Genomic DNA, 17,100 nt, shown 5'->3' with positions numbered 1-17,100 from the left:
GACCATGAATAACACGCCCTGTCCTATCCGCTGCTGACACCCCACCAATGCCGGTCAGTCTGGGACTTCAACACTCACCGCAGCCCTGCCTGCCCCCCCATGACACATCACCAGACAGAACAGGGAGAGGAGAAACTGATGGCACTAACCTCTCTACCTGTTTTCAATTCATCAAACACGCAATAAGAACAGCACCTACGGCACGTGTCGCTGTGAGGATTAACGGAGATGATAAATATCACGTGTTGGGAACAGTGCGTAGTACACAGTAAACCTACAATAACTGTTGGCTGTGACTAATATTAAGCTGCAGGGACATGAGACACACAAATGTGGAAAATCAGACCTGAAACTAACGGCAGAGTATTAAAGACAAACAGCCGCTGTTTTAAAATCTGAATTAGACCGTCTGTATTCTAAAACACACACACAATCTGTACCAATTAAATACAATAAAGTTGAGAGGGGATATAAATTACAGTTTTTCTTTTTCAAAACAGACAATAGCAAAATACTACAGTCAGCTCACTATACACAAAAATCATGAACAGCAGCTTTTCATTAAAGTCTCCAATATCTTATCCATTTACCGATGCTAAGAACTTACAGAGAAACGGCGCAGCGGGCTGGGCACCTTCTCTCGCTCTCACGCACACTGACTGCTGCACCTCCAGACCAGCTGAACAGGCATCGACAGGACAGGTACGTAAAGGACCTCTGCAAAACTTCCCACGCACACAGTCCTTCCCACGTCTCCGCCAGCAGAATTTTACACGTGGAGACACGGACAGCAGGGTCATCTGTATTCAATCATCTGCAAACACGGTGAAGTGGGCACCTGCGAACCTCGCAGCTCATTCCATCTCTTCAGCATTTTCCAGAATTAAGTACAACAGCAACAGTAAAAACCATACCACAATGAAACCTACCAATCCAAACAAAACCACAAAAAGACAAAAACCAGCACCCCCCTCCCCGACCCCAATCCAACTCTTGGGATGTCCTCGTGTTTGTACAGTAATACTGGTTTCCCACTCTGCCTGCCTCGCTGGGCTGGACCAAGGGGCGAGCAATGCTGGCGGTGTGGCCCCCGTCACTGTCAGCGGTTATAATACAACGTCAGGTCAGCAGGTGGCGGGCCAGGTGGAAGACCAAAGAACACAGCTGTGGGAGTTCTCAGTGTGCTTACGAAACGGGACAGGTCGGCAGCGTGTGGCCTGGTAGCCAAGGGGCGTATGGCACCAAACTTGCAGTCAAACATATATGTACACAGAAAACAAGAGTGGACAGCAAAACCGGTCAGTCGTGTGGAAGTTCTTTGGTTATAAAGAACGGCATTCTGTAACCTGTTCTGCAGGGGGCTCTGCAGCCTCATTCTCAGGCAGTGACATGTCTCATCCGCACGTGTGTACGAGATCAGATCGCCCAACTGCTTTGTAACAAAGTCCGGTACCTTGATTCCTACAAACCACTTTATCTGCATTTCAGTGTGCAGTCCTGTCTGTCTCAGAGCAGACATGCTATAGATACACATTTCATATACATAATATATATTATTTATAAAAAAACCCCAAAACACCACATTAGAGTGTTGACTCCAGATTCTACAGTAAGAACTGATTAAAATTGTACAAGAGTAAGTTTGTTTGAATCTGTGGAGGTTTCTACACAGGGTGGTGTGTAGTAAGTGCAAACAAAAATACTGCCACTTAATTAATCCAGGATTTTCGGTTCTCTGGCTTTCTGGAAAAAGCAGAAGCTGTGGATTCGCCCAGGTGGCAGAGCGCCGCTGCTGCTTCTTGCTCTGGAGGGGCGAGGTGGTGGCCCGGGGAGCGCAGGCTTTCTCCACGCTGGTCTGAGGTCCTGCTGGGCGCAGCATGTTTTAAAGGTGAGGCTGGTGCATTTGAGGGAGACCCGGGACCAAGGTGCTGGGCCTGTGGAGGAAGTGCCTGCTGCCTTTCACCGGGCAGTCGAGGTCCTGCTCCCCTGGAATTCAGAGGTTAGTGAGTTCAAGCTCCAATCCCCGCCTCCCCACCCCACCCACAGGGACCACCCCCAGCCAGACAGCCCCACTTCACACAAGGGGCTCTTCCTAAAGGGGCCCACAGGATTCAGTTTACAATGGATTCCAGTTCTAAAATTTACAGTATACAAGGGAGAAACCTGGCCCCAAGGTGAAGCTTCTAGGAAAAGTAATGGACAGCAAGACCCAAAGTGACAGTAAAAAACTGTTATTTCTGGGCCCACATGCTAAGTCTTATCAAGGTGAGAACAGAAGTCAAACTTCAGTCCTTAAAAAGTTCTCAAACTGTTACAGAGTCAAAACAACTTATTAAAACTAAAATAACAAAAATACCAAAGAAATGATAAAGTAAAAAAATCGCCATAATCCCACATTACCCTAATACAACAAATATTTTCCTAAATTCTCCCTTTCAACCAAGATCTTTGGCAGGGACACACAGTTCAGGAGACTTTCAAAAGCAAAACCCAGGTATTCTTCCTGTGTCTTGGGTTCCAGATAAGCAGGCAGTGAAATGAGGGGGCTGCTGTCCCTCTTCCCTCTCCTATGGGCTGTGTCTCACAGTGCAGCCCTCAGACACCCGGCCTCATCTTACTTCAATGGAGGGGTCTGAGAAAACCTTACCCCCCAGGATCCATCCCAACGGAAGTATAATCTTAGGTGTGGAGGGCAGTGACTCCTGGGTATCTGAATTTTTAAGAGGCACCCTCTCCCAACACCCCCAAGGAATTCACTGTAATTTAGGTTGAGAAGCACTGTTCCAGGGTGAAGAATTATCTGTGGGCTAAGGACCAAGTCCTTCTTGGACTTCTCGGAAAAGGGACCGAAAAGCGGATGTAGGTCAGCAATGCAGATTCTACCTGCAGGTCAGTGTAGAGGAAGACAACTTTTAAGCCAACAAGTGTTTGGTTTGCAAGAACAGTTCTGAGTAACTTTATTATACATTCTTAAGTTGAGGAAAGGAGTCCTTTTCTTGTTTTAAGAGATCACTGTTTAGGTTTTTGCAGTTTATGAGTATGCTGTATACATGACCACACACTGAAATTTTAAGGCTAGAAAGGAAAACTTGGGTGGGAAAAATCCACCAAACTGAAATGGTAACTTCCTCCCAAAACAGAGATTGAACGGCACCAGGGCTGTCTTCTCCTTCACTGAGCCACTTTCTAGTTCGTTCAGCTCTTTGTTCTGTTAAGTGCTGGCACCCCCATATCCCTTACACAGCGGTGCTTTGGCTGTGGGGCCAAAACAGTGACCCTTAAAGGGTAGAAATGGTGGCACTCAGGAGCAAAGTGCTCAGAAGCAGATAATCTCTTATTTATATAATTTGCTATTTTCCTTAGACTACTAGCAAAAATCCATTTTGTTCCAATATAAGAATTAAACATAATAAACCAATCTGGGTAATTTCTAAAGCCCAAACTTCAGTTGCTCAAGGAATTCACCTGTACTTCCCCAAAGCCCCTTTTATCCTATGGGCGCCTAGACTGCATTTATTAATTCCACGATGCAAGCTATTTCCTGTACATTTAACATCTTTGCAATTGGGTTGTGTCTTACAATTGCTGATATGATGTAGTTTAATTGGAAGGATTTCTTCTTAGTGATACATAAAGTAATGGTGTATCTGATATGCAACGGAAACCACTAATCTGATGAAATATAGTAGACACTACCAGAATTAAACATCTCAGGGAATGAATGAAGCTGACTGATCCTATCCCACATGAATGCTGAATTCAACAAAACCCACATGCCAGTGCTCCTATGTACTTCCTAGTTCGCTCTGAAACTATGCAAACAGACTTGCTCCCCACACACAGCGGGGCAGCATGTGAGCTTGCTCCCAGGTGGGCCCATCTTCCTTGTCGGAAACCCCTGAATGAATCTCTCCTCCTAAGTCACTGAGGTGAAGGGCCTCTGGGGGTTGGTGCACAATGAGATGTGCTCACTGACAGCACCGAACCCAAAGGAATGTCTCTGGAATTTATTACCTGGTCATTCTCCGCCGAGGAACGCCGCTGGCCAGAGTCCTGGGGCTCATCTGAAACACTCTCACTGTCCATTTTATTTGGTAGGTTCTTCCTACTTGAAATCTCTCCAGCAGCAGAATCTGTCAAAGCATCAAAATCTTTCCCGTCTGACGCCCCCATGAACTCTGTGAAAGAGTGGTCCTCGAGGACGTTTGTGGTGTGCTCTACGGTCACCTCCCTGGGGCAGAACTCCCGGGCAGCGTGGCCATTCCTGCTAGAGCAGGCATCTTGTTCTGAAAGCGAGCCAGTCCTACAGAACATTCTGGAGTTTTTCTCAGGGATGCTTTGGGATGATGAGCTCCCTTTGGCTAAGGCACTGTTTTCCTTGAGTGGCACCATCATGATCTTATCCCTCACCAAGCCTCGTTCTAGCTCTGTCAACTCTTTGTTGGAGGACGGTCTGAAATCGTGCCCAAGTGATGGTCCAGAGTGCTCGCTGGAGTCTGCGTCCCTCGTCTGAAGGGCGAGCTGATCTGAGCTGTCGCTGGAGGGGACCACCATGTCGGACAGGGTGGCGTTGGAGGCACTGTGGGAAAAGTAGCCACTGGTAATACTGCTGGTGGTGGGGCTACGGGACACTTCTTTCTCCAAGGCCCTGGAGTTCGTCAAATCTCCTTTAGAAGAGAACCACTCCCTGTTCTCCAAGCTGGCATTGTAAACGCTGAAGTCAGCAAACTCCACGGGCACGTAAGGCTGTGAGCCCGTCAGCCTCCCGCGCGGAGCTTCCAGGTCGTTCTCCTCCTCCTCGGAGTCCTACAGGATCGAAGCAGACGCTACTCATTAGCTCCTGACAGCAACTGTACCATGGAGACAAGTGTTCAACGCTTCACTACTAAAGGCATTCGCGCTTGGGGTTTTTCTTTGCTTCATGAGCCTGGCTAACCCCGTCGCCTACTGAAGACACCGACGCGTTACTCTCAGGGATCTGTGCCCACAAGCCCACCATCGCCTACTCTGACGATTTCTTTCTTCGGGCGCACTCCACGCTCATTAGAAGCTTTCCCGCCCCTGGTTTAAGGAGGACAGAACCAAGTGCAGCGGACGCATGACCGGCCTCCAGTTGGGATGTGGCCCCTTCTCTGATTAAGCGGGAGAGGGACCGCCAGAGAGGGGCGCTGCTTCACGCGTTCTTACAGTCCCCACCTTGGGGAGACAGTGCAGGTGAGTCAGGGGGAATGTTTCTGAGTAATTTTACGGTAGAGGAAAATAAGGCCCCGACAGCAGAGGGGCTGAGAACACAATCTCAACACCCGTTCTCAGTATTATACCAAATATCAGAAGGTGGTAAAGTGCTAACAGTCAACCTGACAATCACCTTTTCGGGGGTTTTGAGAAGCATGGATAGAGGATTTGGCTAGAAGGTGAGGAAGGTAAGATTTAAATGGAAATCTCCTTTGTCAAATAGCTTTAGAATTCTGTTTATAAAGATTGGTAAATATGCAAAAGTGGGTATTGTCAACTCCCCAGTCACTCTCCCAATCAGCGATCCTCTTATACTTTGTGGAACACAGTGTAAAAACATATGGGTATTTTACATCCAAAGGAAAACAAACGATATTGCTATCTAGCCATTTCTAATGAACCTCATAAACATTTGATGACACAGCAAATATTCCTTTTCTCTTTTAAAACGTGACTTTCATTCAACATTTATCTAGCACCCTCTATGCCCCAGCCATTGTCCTAAGAACTGGGAATATCAATGCTGAGCAACAACGGGCATAGTGCCTGCCCTCAGGGAGTTACGCCTTTGGGTCCCTGTTCTGAGAAAAATCCCGGATACTGCCTGGGCGGATGGAAATTTCCTGGAACCAAGACATCAGCCTTCGTGGTCAGAGCGAGACCCAGGGAGGGGTGTAGAGGGGCAGAGACAGAGGAGGGGGAAGACGACCACGCCCCACCGATATGGCAGACGGCAGTTCACAAATCAACACAAATTTCATCTAAATTTTATTGTAATTTTTTTTTTCTATCTTATTAGATGCTAAATACCTAAAAATAGTTTAATACTCTTTTAGAGCTTTTCAGTTTTAAAAATAACTTGAACATAAATTATTTAAAACCATTGGGCCCGGTGAGGCATGGCTCAGCAGTTGAGCGTCGACCTAGGATCCAGGCGATCGGGGTTCGATTCCCGGTCAGGGCACATGCCCAGGTTGCGGGCTGCAGCCGATCAGTGACTTTCTCATCACTGATGTTTCTCTCTCTCTCCCTCTCCTTTCGTCTCTCGGAAATCAATAAAGATATATTTTTAAAAATAATAATAATAAAAAAATAAAACCACCGGTAGTCTTAATTCCTTGGCTATTAATTAAAGGTGAATATCAAATATCAGTGATAAAGTTCCAGAAATTAGTAAAGCAAATTTTCTGGCAATACTAATCTTTTGCTATCTTATCTTTAGCTGAAAAATTTTTTTTAAATGTTTTTATTGATTTCAGAGAGAGGAAGGGAGAGGGAGAGAGAAATATCAGTGATGAGAGTTATTGATCGGCTGCCTCCTGCATGCCCCTGACTGGGGATCGAGCCCGAATCCTGGGCATGTGCCCTGACCGGGAATCGAACCTCAACCTCTTGGTTCATGGGGTGACGCTCAACCACTGAGCCATCCCGGCCAGGCTTTAGCTGAATTCTAATTAAGTGCCACTGCTAAACAATGGGTGGGATACAGCGTTCTTCCTCCAGGGTTGGGGGAATGTTAGTAAAGGGGCAAGGACTGGACAGAATTGTCTGGATCAGTAGCCTTTGTCAATATTTTCTAGATTCTCCACTTGACTTGTTTAGACTCAAAACTGAATTGCGAGTGTTTGTAGCTCTCATACTTCCTTTAGACTTAAGCAAAGAAACATAACTCCCCACACCCAGGAGTCCCTGATGTAGTGTTTTACTAGAAAGTTAGTTGTTGGGAGGAAACCAAATTTGGAGCCCTTTTTATGCCTCAAATTATTTCTTCTGTAGACTGAGGAAAGGCCTGCCATCCTAAAATAAAAAAAGTGAAATATTCAATCACGAATCTCATGTGTGGAAATCGGTATACATTTATCAAACTCACAAAGATGAAAAAATTATCCCTAAAGGATGAGAATGACCTTTAGTAAAACTGCAGACAGAGTCTACAAAAACCCCAAGACTCTAAGTTCAAATAGCGATCAGAACATAGTTATGCACTTGGGGTGGGGACGGGGGAAAGAAGGGCTAAGGCGGGAGGGAAACTAATTCCAGAGAAAAGAAAACCGAGTCTAGATGAAATATGTTTTAACACATGAAAGGAGACTGAAAGTTTATCGAATTATTGTCTTCAAAAAGAAAACACAGGACTTAATTGTCCTAAATTGTATGTTAAGGGAAACTGGTTACATAGATATTTTATTCCACAAATATTATTTATCATTGTATCTTAAAGAAGACTCAACTAAGCACCTTCCTACTATGTTTTAAAGACAAAAAGAATGAAAACTCTCCTTAAACGCAGATCATGCAATCAAGTTCTCAAGCTTGCAGTTCTCTATAGCTACAGTCTTCACGATTTAATTTCTGCCATTTATTTTAAGCGGCTGATATTTACTTGTAGAAAAACGACCTTGATTTTAAGAAGGAATCAAAACCCACATAAAGCAGTGACTCTGCACAAGGAGTTTCACTTGATCAAAGTCATTTTCACTCCCACTGTAAATGGGTCTGTGTTGTTCATCAGAGAGATGGTCTCTGTTTTCAGAAAGACTGTATGAGCCAACAGCCCCCAGTACTTCTGTCCATGGCGCTAAGGGGGGTGCAGCCCCTTTCAGGAAGAGCAACAGAGGGGTGACTGAAACTGCACCAACTCTGGGGTCACAGGGGTCAGCCCAATTCTGCAGAGGGATGGAGCCTTTGTTCTTATACCCTCATCAACTGTGAGACCTTGGGCAAGTCACTCAACAAGTCTTGTTTTGTACATTAAATGAGAGAAATAAGCCACATGCTGGGTATGCAAGACCTAAGAGAAGGATAAATGACTTCCTGCTCTTCTCTCTGCTTCTTGACTCACACAGACTCCAAATGCATATCGCTGCCTTTATCATATTTATACAAGACAGGAAGTACATGTCTTAAATGATATCAAAATACTGCTTTAAAGGACTGAGCATAGCTATATTCACTATATTTTATGTGACACTACAGGTTACTTTTATAATAAGATGAGCTAAAAAAATAAAAGGAACAATGTCTCAATATTGCTTCTCAAAAATGATTTCAAACTCCCTTGATCAGAATGAACCACTGATTTACTCCCTCATTTTTCAAGAGTGGAAAAAGAAAATGAATTAGGAACAAAGGAATAAAGCAGTTTATATCCATTTATAAGGGGAGAAATAAAACTAAAGCTTCCTAAAGAGAAACCAGAAGCTCAGATCAAGCAAGTAACACCCATAAAATCTACCAAAACATGCTAGAAAAGCTGTATCTGAAATAAGTCAAACAGTTCAACAGCTTCAGAGATGAAGAGTGCTCAGCAAGCCAGACTTCTAAGGAGAGCAGAGGCCCATCTCTCAAGAGGTACCATCGAGTCCTGCTCAGTGGACTTCATGGTGTGTTCTGGCACGCAGAGTCCAACTGCTGCTTGCGACTTCCTGGGTCAAGAGAATCTGGTTCCATCCTGCCCCTGCTAGGCAGAAGTCTTGAGATACATTTTATTTTAAAATATCAAAGTATGGAAAATAACTATTAGGCCAACTCTGAAACCAGTGAAACCATCTGCTGGGCAGCCCAGAATGGTCATCCAGCTCTTTTTTTTTTTTTTTTTAAAATAAGTATGTCTTTATTGATTTCAAAGAGAGGAAGAGAGAGGGAGAGGGAGAGAGAGAGAGAGAGAGAAACATCAATGATGAGAAAGTCATTGATCAGCTGCCTCCTGTAAGCCCCCTACTGGGGACTGAGCCCGCAACCCGGGCATGTGCCCTGATCAGGAATTGAACCGTGATCTCTGGGATCATAGGTTGATGCTCAGCTCCTCAGTCACACCAATGGGGCTCCAGCTGTTCTTTAATGTGTTTTACCAAAATGTATCTACTGGTAAAATGAGTTTAATGTAGTGCCTCTGCACCATGGTGGTAAGGGCCACGTCAACAAACAGATCCCATCAGCCAGAGAGCCAGACAATTTGAGGGTAACGAAGGAGCCACCTGGCCTTTCTAGCCCATGATGCAGCCTCTATTAATTAAGCAGGGGGTGGTCAACTAAGTGACTGAGCAGCTCATTAAGATTTGGAGGAGCAGCTGTTGTTGTGCACTCTCTCCTCCAGCAAGAAGTAGGATGGGGATGTGGGGCTGGAGGGACAGGGAGAACACAGGCAAAGGCGGCGGAGAGGGGCCGAGAGGACGGGGAAATGATGCCTTTTCTCCTTCCCGCAGTGCACAGGAGGGATGGGAAGGTCATTTCCTAAGATCCGCTAGCACTCCAAGCATGCAGCAGAGTGGCCAACTGCATATCCGGACTGGTTAGTTTCACGCGGTGTGCATTAGCAGCATATTCCAGAACTGTTAAAGGGCTCACATAATGAGCCTCTGGAATGGATCTGACGTGGTGCAGCTGGGAAAGGAAACTTCCCACACTCTGCCCACAGAGCAGCCTGCACACAAACGTCAATCAAGCAGACACCTCTTGCTCCAAGCTGCTTTACTTGTTCAAAGTCTGGGAGAAGCCGCTCGAGGGTGAAAGCCCAGACACAAAATTGGACTAATATTTACAGGTCTGAGAATACAGTTTTTCTGTTTGTTTGTGCGGGGAGTTTTTGTTTTTTGTTTTCTTAAATTGAGGTATCATTAATAATCCAAAGTGCCTGGTATACAGTGTTTTATAAGTGATTTCTCAAATTTGTAGTTTGAAAACCAAGTGCTGGAGAGTGAGGTTTTACAGGTAGAGCTTCAACCTGCCCGTGGTAAAATATAAATAAGCCATCCTGAAAGCGAGACTGACACCAAGGGATGTGGAATATGTTTAGCAAGCAAATTTGAAAAGGCTATCTGGGATGTAGAGATGATGATGATGATGATGATGATGATGATATGCGATGATGGACTGGAGTGTGGCTACAAACTACAGAACAATCTGGCAAAAGCATCGAGCGACATGAAAAAAGCTTGCAAACATACCCACAGCTAAATGCATGATTACTTACTCCAAGTAAGTGCAATTCCTCTAGGTAGATTAACTTCAGAATCTGGCCAATATGTACAGGCACATCAGAAAGATTCAGTATTAGTTAAAGTGATCTTTTTGTTACGCTTTTTATAAAGTCTAGAATCATGAAAAGTGCCTTTTCCCCTTTTTCTAAGCAAATTTATACTAAGCAAAAAAAAAAAAAAAAATAGAATAAACACTTAGAAAAAAATCACAGGTCACAACTGATGGTCACATTTAAAAAAAACAAAACAAAACAAAGACCCAATACATATCTTAATTTTTTCTAAAGTATTCGGATGACTGACTGTGAAAGGGCCTTAAACCCACCACCAGGCAATATGACAGAAACGGTTCCAAAACTTACAATCTTCTTCTCACGTTTGCTATTGTGTTCTACTGGCAAGCTGCTGCCATTGCTTCCCGAGGGGACAATGCAGCCAGGGTTATGAGCCTGAGATGGAGACATGCTCTGCAAAGGTTAAGACACACAGATGCATCACACACAGAGGACGATGACAGCCGAAATACACATTAAGTACGTGCAAGTTAGGAAAGCGATACAAACATCTTTATTACATGTGAGTAGTGCAGCAAACTATTTTAGAGGCTAGAGTTAAACTACTAATGAAATCTGACAAGACTGCACAGATTTTATGGCAAATAGCATAACCGGTTTTATCAAACAACAAAAAAATGAAAGCCTTTAATATTTTCAAAACACCTAGGGAACATCTCTTTCTCACTTGAAAGATAAAAAAAGACTGTGAAACTCCATAGGCACAAAGAGAACAACAGCAATTACAACAAATAAAAAAAATTCTACCATGAACCCGTGTACTTGAGAAAGAGGTGTTCCAGAATAGGGCCCATGAAGGGATGCCACGTGTATCTACATGCAGCCTCTGGCTTGTTAATGCAAACCGTTACTTCTCCACAGGCAACACGACCGATTCTTTTCTATCTCACATGGTACAGACAAGTCAGGCATTTACCTCCTGGCTTAGGAGAGGTCTTGCTTCAAGAGCTATCCTTCTCTTATGCTCCTCTTTTACAGGCATTAGGGGCTTGAAAAACTTTGGTGGCTGAGGAGAGAATGCTTTAAAAGGGCTGATTGATAAGGCATGAGGATTCTCCGGTGTGCAACCTGGGGAAGACAGGAAGGCATAGGTTTATAGGCACAGGGAGCTTTAACCAACACACAGGAAGTCAGGTATCACCTAGTCAGAGGAATATCTGGTACAACCAAGAAATTAATACGCTAATATATGGCGAAGCATTAAAAGAGAGGTAGACAAGAATGGAGATAAATCTACACAGTCACAGAGAGTCATCAGAGACATGAGAAACCAAATTTTCGACCCCCTTTCCAAGATCGAGCTTAAGCACCGCTTACCAGACCAATTTCGACTCCTGCTGGTTTTGTTTCTCCGAATTCTCAGAGCCTTATTATCGGCACACGTATTTTGGCATTTTATCAGTTAATATCTAACCTTTTAGGTATCTCATTTCCACAGTTAGATTTTAACATCTATAAATGGTACCTTCTTGTGTCTTTCATTGCATATAGCAAGTAGGGCCTTAATAAATAATGAGTGGACAAATTTATTAATTTTCTAACAAGCTCCCCTTTGCCTCAAGCCACCCTGCTCCATATGACTAAGGGAACGACAATTTTCTTTCTGGCTTTTACTCATTTCTTTCATTTTGGGGCCTCTTTCCCTCCTCCTATATTTTCTCCCCAGCTCACTGGTACAATGGCACTTAGGTAAAATTCAAGGTGTAAGATAATAGAACTGATTTACATATCCACAGAATGCCGTTCCCTTCAGGGCATTGAAAAATTATATTTAGAGAATAATGTTGTCATTGATCAAATTCCTTTCTGGTATCATTTTAAAAATTGCTTTAGGGATCAAATTAAAATTCTTTAATTTGAGCACAAAAACATGAGAGGTGGATATATTCTTTTGGTAAAGAATGAAGTCTAATCACAATGTAATAAGATTTGTGTGGGTCTCAAAACTGACTTCCAACTCAGGAAATGACCTATGAAAAAATGACTTGAAAATTCTAAAGTGCTGCACAAAAGGCCTATTATTATTTGAATAATGTCTCGGATACAAAGCAAAAGGAAATCAAATAGGTGAACATGGTGTATGTTCCATTCAAGAAGATAGTTTCGATTATCTAGCAAACTAGAACTTCAGCTTCCTATCTTATTATTTGCCATCTACAAAAGAATTTTACTCCATGCTTTACCTAGGGAGCTATAAAGAAATAACACAGAAAAACAATCTCACCACTACCTTCTTTACTCCTCCGAGGTGAGTCCCTGGGTAAAGTTCCATAGCACGCCACATCTTGGTAACTGGAGCTGTAGTCAGACGTGTCTAACTGGTTCTCTGGCCAACCCTAGGAGGTAAAATATGGGTTACACTGTCATGAAGTCCCTCTAAAATGATAAGTGAGGCCCAGAGTTGAGTTTTCCCCCTATTTTTTTTTTAATGGGATGGCAGTATGTACCCTTCTCTATTTTTATTATAAAATATTTTAAACATGTAGAAAAGTCCTAAATATGACAAATACTGTCATTCCCAAAGCATACCTGGAGTGACTGAATGTTAATATTTTATTGCATTTGTTCAAGATTTAATAAAATCATTACAAACAAAATGACCCACAGGTGCCATTCATCTTCCTTCCTCCCCAGAAGCGGTCACTTGGATGAATGTGGTGTGTTTCTAAAGGAGACTGGATAATTTAAAGGCCAAACTGAAACACTTTTTTAGAGGGAAATGATTCCATTAATAATTTTTCCTGGGTAGCAGGCCTAAGCTGGAGATAAGGTTATTCTACGTATACCTGAGGTTTAAAAGTATCAAACTGGCATAAGATATTGGTATCCTAAAGATATCGGTATGGAAAACTTTTCTTGTATCTCATATAAGCTTATTTAATTTACTTCAACTTCTCAGGAGTTGGCTGCCTCTAAGGAGTGAATTTTAAACTTCTTGAAGAAATATCTGTGTTTATACTCTGAATCATCCACGGTCCCCAGCTGAGTAACCGTCATACGGTGCATGGTTAAAAAATGTTTGCCAAATAAGATGCTGCTGCAAATGCCCTTGATTTTACATCCCTGATTTTACTCACTTGAAATAATTGTGATTTTGCTATGGTGGGTATAGTCCCTTCTTAAATCATTTAGAGTTAGACCCATAAACACAGATATTCAATTATGTGTGGTATGATCCTGGTATGGAAAGCATTAGTAATATGTGTAATATGGGAAGTAACAATGTAAGAGAGTGCACAGCAATTTCACATCAAGTATTTGAACTTGGAAATGGGCATGTGGAGACAATGATCTGCTTAAGATTAAGATGGGGAGTCCAGAACTGTTTAAAACACCAAGATATCCTAATTTCCAGACTTAGAGACAGCTAATAACCTAGCCATGCCCACAGGTACATACCTTATCATCTTCATCAAAGCCAGAAAGGTCTGGTCGACTAGAGGAGACCTACAGGAGATGAGTGGTTTTACCCATGTGGTTTAGATATTTAACATACATTTTACATATACATGTATAAAGAAATATGATGTCACGTATACAGGTGAAGCCTGAATGACCATCTCCCCTCTTCTTTCTTTCTTCCCCCCCCAGGAGTAATGACTACCCTAAAGGTGGGGTTTATTATTCCCATACAGGTTTCATATTTATATACCTATAAATAATATAGAGCATTATTTTGTATATTTTAATAATCCATATAAGGAGTATCTCACTACACATGGCTTTCCTCAATAGTCTAACCATTTATTTGTTATAGCCTAGATGGACATCCAGGCTGCTTCTAAGTTGTTTTTATTATAAACTATGATGAAATAAAAGTTGTTGCAGCTGCCCCTAAGCACCACTTGTCCTGCATTCTACCAGCACTGACGTATATTATTTCAGCACCCTTTAGTCCTAAATACATCCCATGAATCTAGGAGAATCTCTGAGCATCTAGCAAGGCATAGAATCCCTGGCTGTAGATAAGGTACGTGCCCCTTCAGCTCTGCTCTTCCATAAGGATTTTAGGATCAGCTTATCAAATCCTAAAAGAAATTATGCTGGGAATTTATAGATCAGTTTAAGGAGATGTGCCAATTTCCTGATATTGTGTATTCTCATTAATGAACATAGTGTCTCCATGAGCTGAGGCCTTCTTTTTATCATAATAACTGGATTCAGATTTTCTGTTTCTTCTTGATTCTGTTTTTTGCAGGAAATTTCCATTTTGTTTAAGCTTTTACATTTACTGACATAGTATTATTCATGGTTTGCTCTTATGATGCCTAAATCTCTGTTCTCTCAGTGATGATAAGCCCCTTTTTATTTCCATTGTTTGTATCTTCTCTCACATTTTCTTTTCTACCCCAATGAAAAAAAATACAAGACCAGTCTTTTAAAACAATCATTTTTCAGTTCTGTTTCTTTTCTATTTGATAAGCCTCTGTTTGATCTTTAATTATTTCCTTCCTTACTGAATTTATAATTATGCTCAAATATTTATTTACCTTCTTTTCAAAAATACTCTGATTTTTTCTAACTTTAAAAATTTTTATCCATAAATATTTCTCTATGAATCTTATAAAAATAAGGAATTCCTCCTCCCCCTTAAAAAACCATAACCACAATGCCATGATTACATCTTAAAAAGTTAAGTGATTCCTAAACAGTATCGGATATCCAGTCAGTGTTCAAATGTCTCATGAACATTTTCACAGTTAATTCTGAATCCAGATCAAAACAGTTCATACACTGCAACTGGATATATCCTGTCTCTTTTAATTGATGAGTTTTCCCTTTTGTCTGGGTCATTCTTCCTGTAAAGTTTCCCATAGTCGGGATTTTGCTAATTGAATCCCTGTGGTGTCATTTAACATTTTCCTCTATCCTTTGTAAACATTAGTAGTTAGATCTAGAGTCTTCATCAGATTTAGGTTCAATTTGTGTGTGGGGGGGTGTGTGTGGAGAGAATACTTCATAGGTGGTTTTTCTTTCCTTTGTAAGACAGATGTTTCCCTCATTATTTACTCTCCTTTTTAATATAAGAGCTGCAAATTTCCTAATAGTAGCTCTCATTCTTTAATTTTCTCTACTGTGTAGTATTTGTAAGATTCCACTAAAGGCCCAGCCATGTTATATATTGCATCCTCCCTAGAACAGAGGAGCAGGCATGGCATTTTGGGACACCCACACCAATGCCAAATGTTCTACTCGCACCTATAAACCCTAAGCCCCGAGACGCTGGCCCGGACCCTGCAGGGTGCACTCACATTATGCACATTTGGCGTGCTGAGGCTCCTCCGCAGGTGCCGAGCTTTGGTGGAAAGTGCTTCTTTGACTGTGACTGCCTGTAAATGTGAAAATAACATTAATTTTTCTCCTTTGATGACAAAAATATATGTTCAATGTGGACAACTTAGAAATACAGAAATAAAGATCACTTCATTTCTGCATGCCACCTGCTCCCCCATATGTACAAAACCGGAAACTTTTTGTACCCACTAATTTTTTTGCTTCATCGAAAACATTTTTCATAAGTAAAACAAGAAACACTTCTGAACTAAAGACATTTTTATGTTGTAGATTTTTTTTATAGGTGGGCAGAGAAAACACAGAAGAACTACCTCTAACTATGTATCTCACAAAACTACAATAAATTTTTATGCTGTGTTTTATTTATGCAGCAATTTAGGTGGGACTTCACTAAAGGGAGGTTTTTCTGACAGATGCCAATCTTCTTAGCTCAAAACACACTTTCTATAACTTCAATTATTGCTTCTAAGAAATGACACCTCCCGTCTTAACAGTCTCATTACCTGGTGGTTTTTCACCTGAACGTCACGCTGTTGCTGCAAAGTTAACCTGGATCCGAAAATTAGGGATCTAGTAACAGTATGTGCTTAAGCGTGTGGACCCTGGAGTCAAGCTTTCTGGGTTTACATCTGATTGTACCACTTCCTAGCTGTGTTCCCTTGGGCAGCTTAGATAACTTGTGTTAAGTCTCCATTTCCTCATTTGCAAATGGGGATTATAACAGTATTTCCCTCATAGGGTTATCTTGAAGATTAAATAAACTAATGTATCTAAATGACTTAGGCACAGTGTTTAAATAAAAGGTATTCAATAAAATGTAGCCAGTATGTGAATTTTTGTTCTATTTTGTCAAAATAAATGTTTTGTCTAATGAGATCTCTCCTCAAGTTTTCCTTCTCAGATAGATGTAGAGAGAAGGTGTTTGGTAAATAAATTCATCTTTGTCCATTTGGGGTGAAGGCTGGTGAGCGATCCTCTGGCCCAGTTACTTGCCTGCCGGAGCCGCTCAAGGCTCAGAATGTTCTCCACCTGCAGCACGCCACGTGTGTACTTCTCAATGTACGTTTCTCCGTCTGACGTGCCTTCATTTTCACTCCTTGCAGCCATGAGAGCCAGTGTCTCCCGGTCCTCAATCTCCTCTGTTGCCTAGTGACAAGAAGACAATTATAATATTTCTATATGAACCATATTTTTAATCGAGACTGTGGTGAGAAAACGATTTATAAAGTTTTGAGAATTAACATTCTCCATTACTAATATTGCAATCTTTTGAAAAAGTAATATATATTTTACCTTTGGTATATTGGATACTATTTCATAGGTTACACCACAGGAATAAAATATATTTTTCAATGACATTCTCCTCTTCAAACTCTGGGTGAAACTCTGGTAGAAAAGGAAAGCTGAATTAAGCGATGTGAAAATAGAAGTTACTTAGTTTTTTACAAATTGTAAAAGCATGGCCAATCACTGTTTTGTTACATACACAATACTCAAAAAAAACGGAACAAGAAAAA

The 17,100-nt window shown here is 41.9% G+C and overlaps 1 protein-coding gene across 2 annotated transcripts in view; it reads right to left on the bottom strand.

Annotated features, from left to right (window-relative positions):
• Positions 1-386: 386 nt before the first annotated feature.
• KIF13A (kinesin family member 13A) overlaps positions 387-17,100 on the bottom strand; it is a 180,121-nt gene continuing 163,407 nt past the window's right edge. The window contains exons 32-40 of one of the 2 annotated variants that reach the window (XM_087820628.1): positions 16,877-16,969; positions 16,573-16,729; positions 15,541-15,614; positions 13,688-13,735; positions 12,519-12,624; positions 11,205-11,356; positions 10,577-10,681; positions 4,015-4,806; positions 387-1,986 (exon numbers count right to left, since the gene is read on the bottom strand). In XM_087820628.1, coding sequence (XP_087676754.1) covers positions 1,960-1,986; positions 4,015-4,806; positions 10,577-10,681; positions 11,205-11,356; positions 12,519-12,624; positions 13,688-13,735; positions 15,541-15,614; positions 16,573-16,729; positions 16,877-16,969 — 1,554 coding nt within the window. In that variant the 3' untranslated portion in view covers positions 387-1,959. Of the gene's footprint in view, positions 1,987-4,014; positions 4,807-10,576; positions 10,682-11,204; positions 11,357-12,165; positions 12,625-13,687; positions 13,736-15,540; positions 15,615-16,572; positions 16,730-16,876; positions 16,970-17,100 lie in introns of those variants that run through there. The other variant, XM_087820627.1, reaches the window with a different exon arrangement.

This window comes from Miniopterus natalensis, chromosome 9, assembly GCF_054644295.1.
Source record: "Miniopterus natalensis isolate mMinNat1 chromosome 9, mMinNat1.hap1, whole genome shotgun sequence".
NCBI classification, from domain to species: Eukaryota; Metazoa; Chordata; class Mammalia; order Chiroptera; family Miniopteridae; genus Miniopterus; species Miniopterus natalensis.
This window is presented reverse-complemented; position numbering and strand designations above follow the sequence as displayed.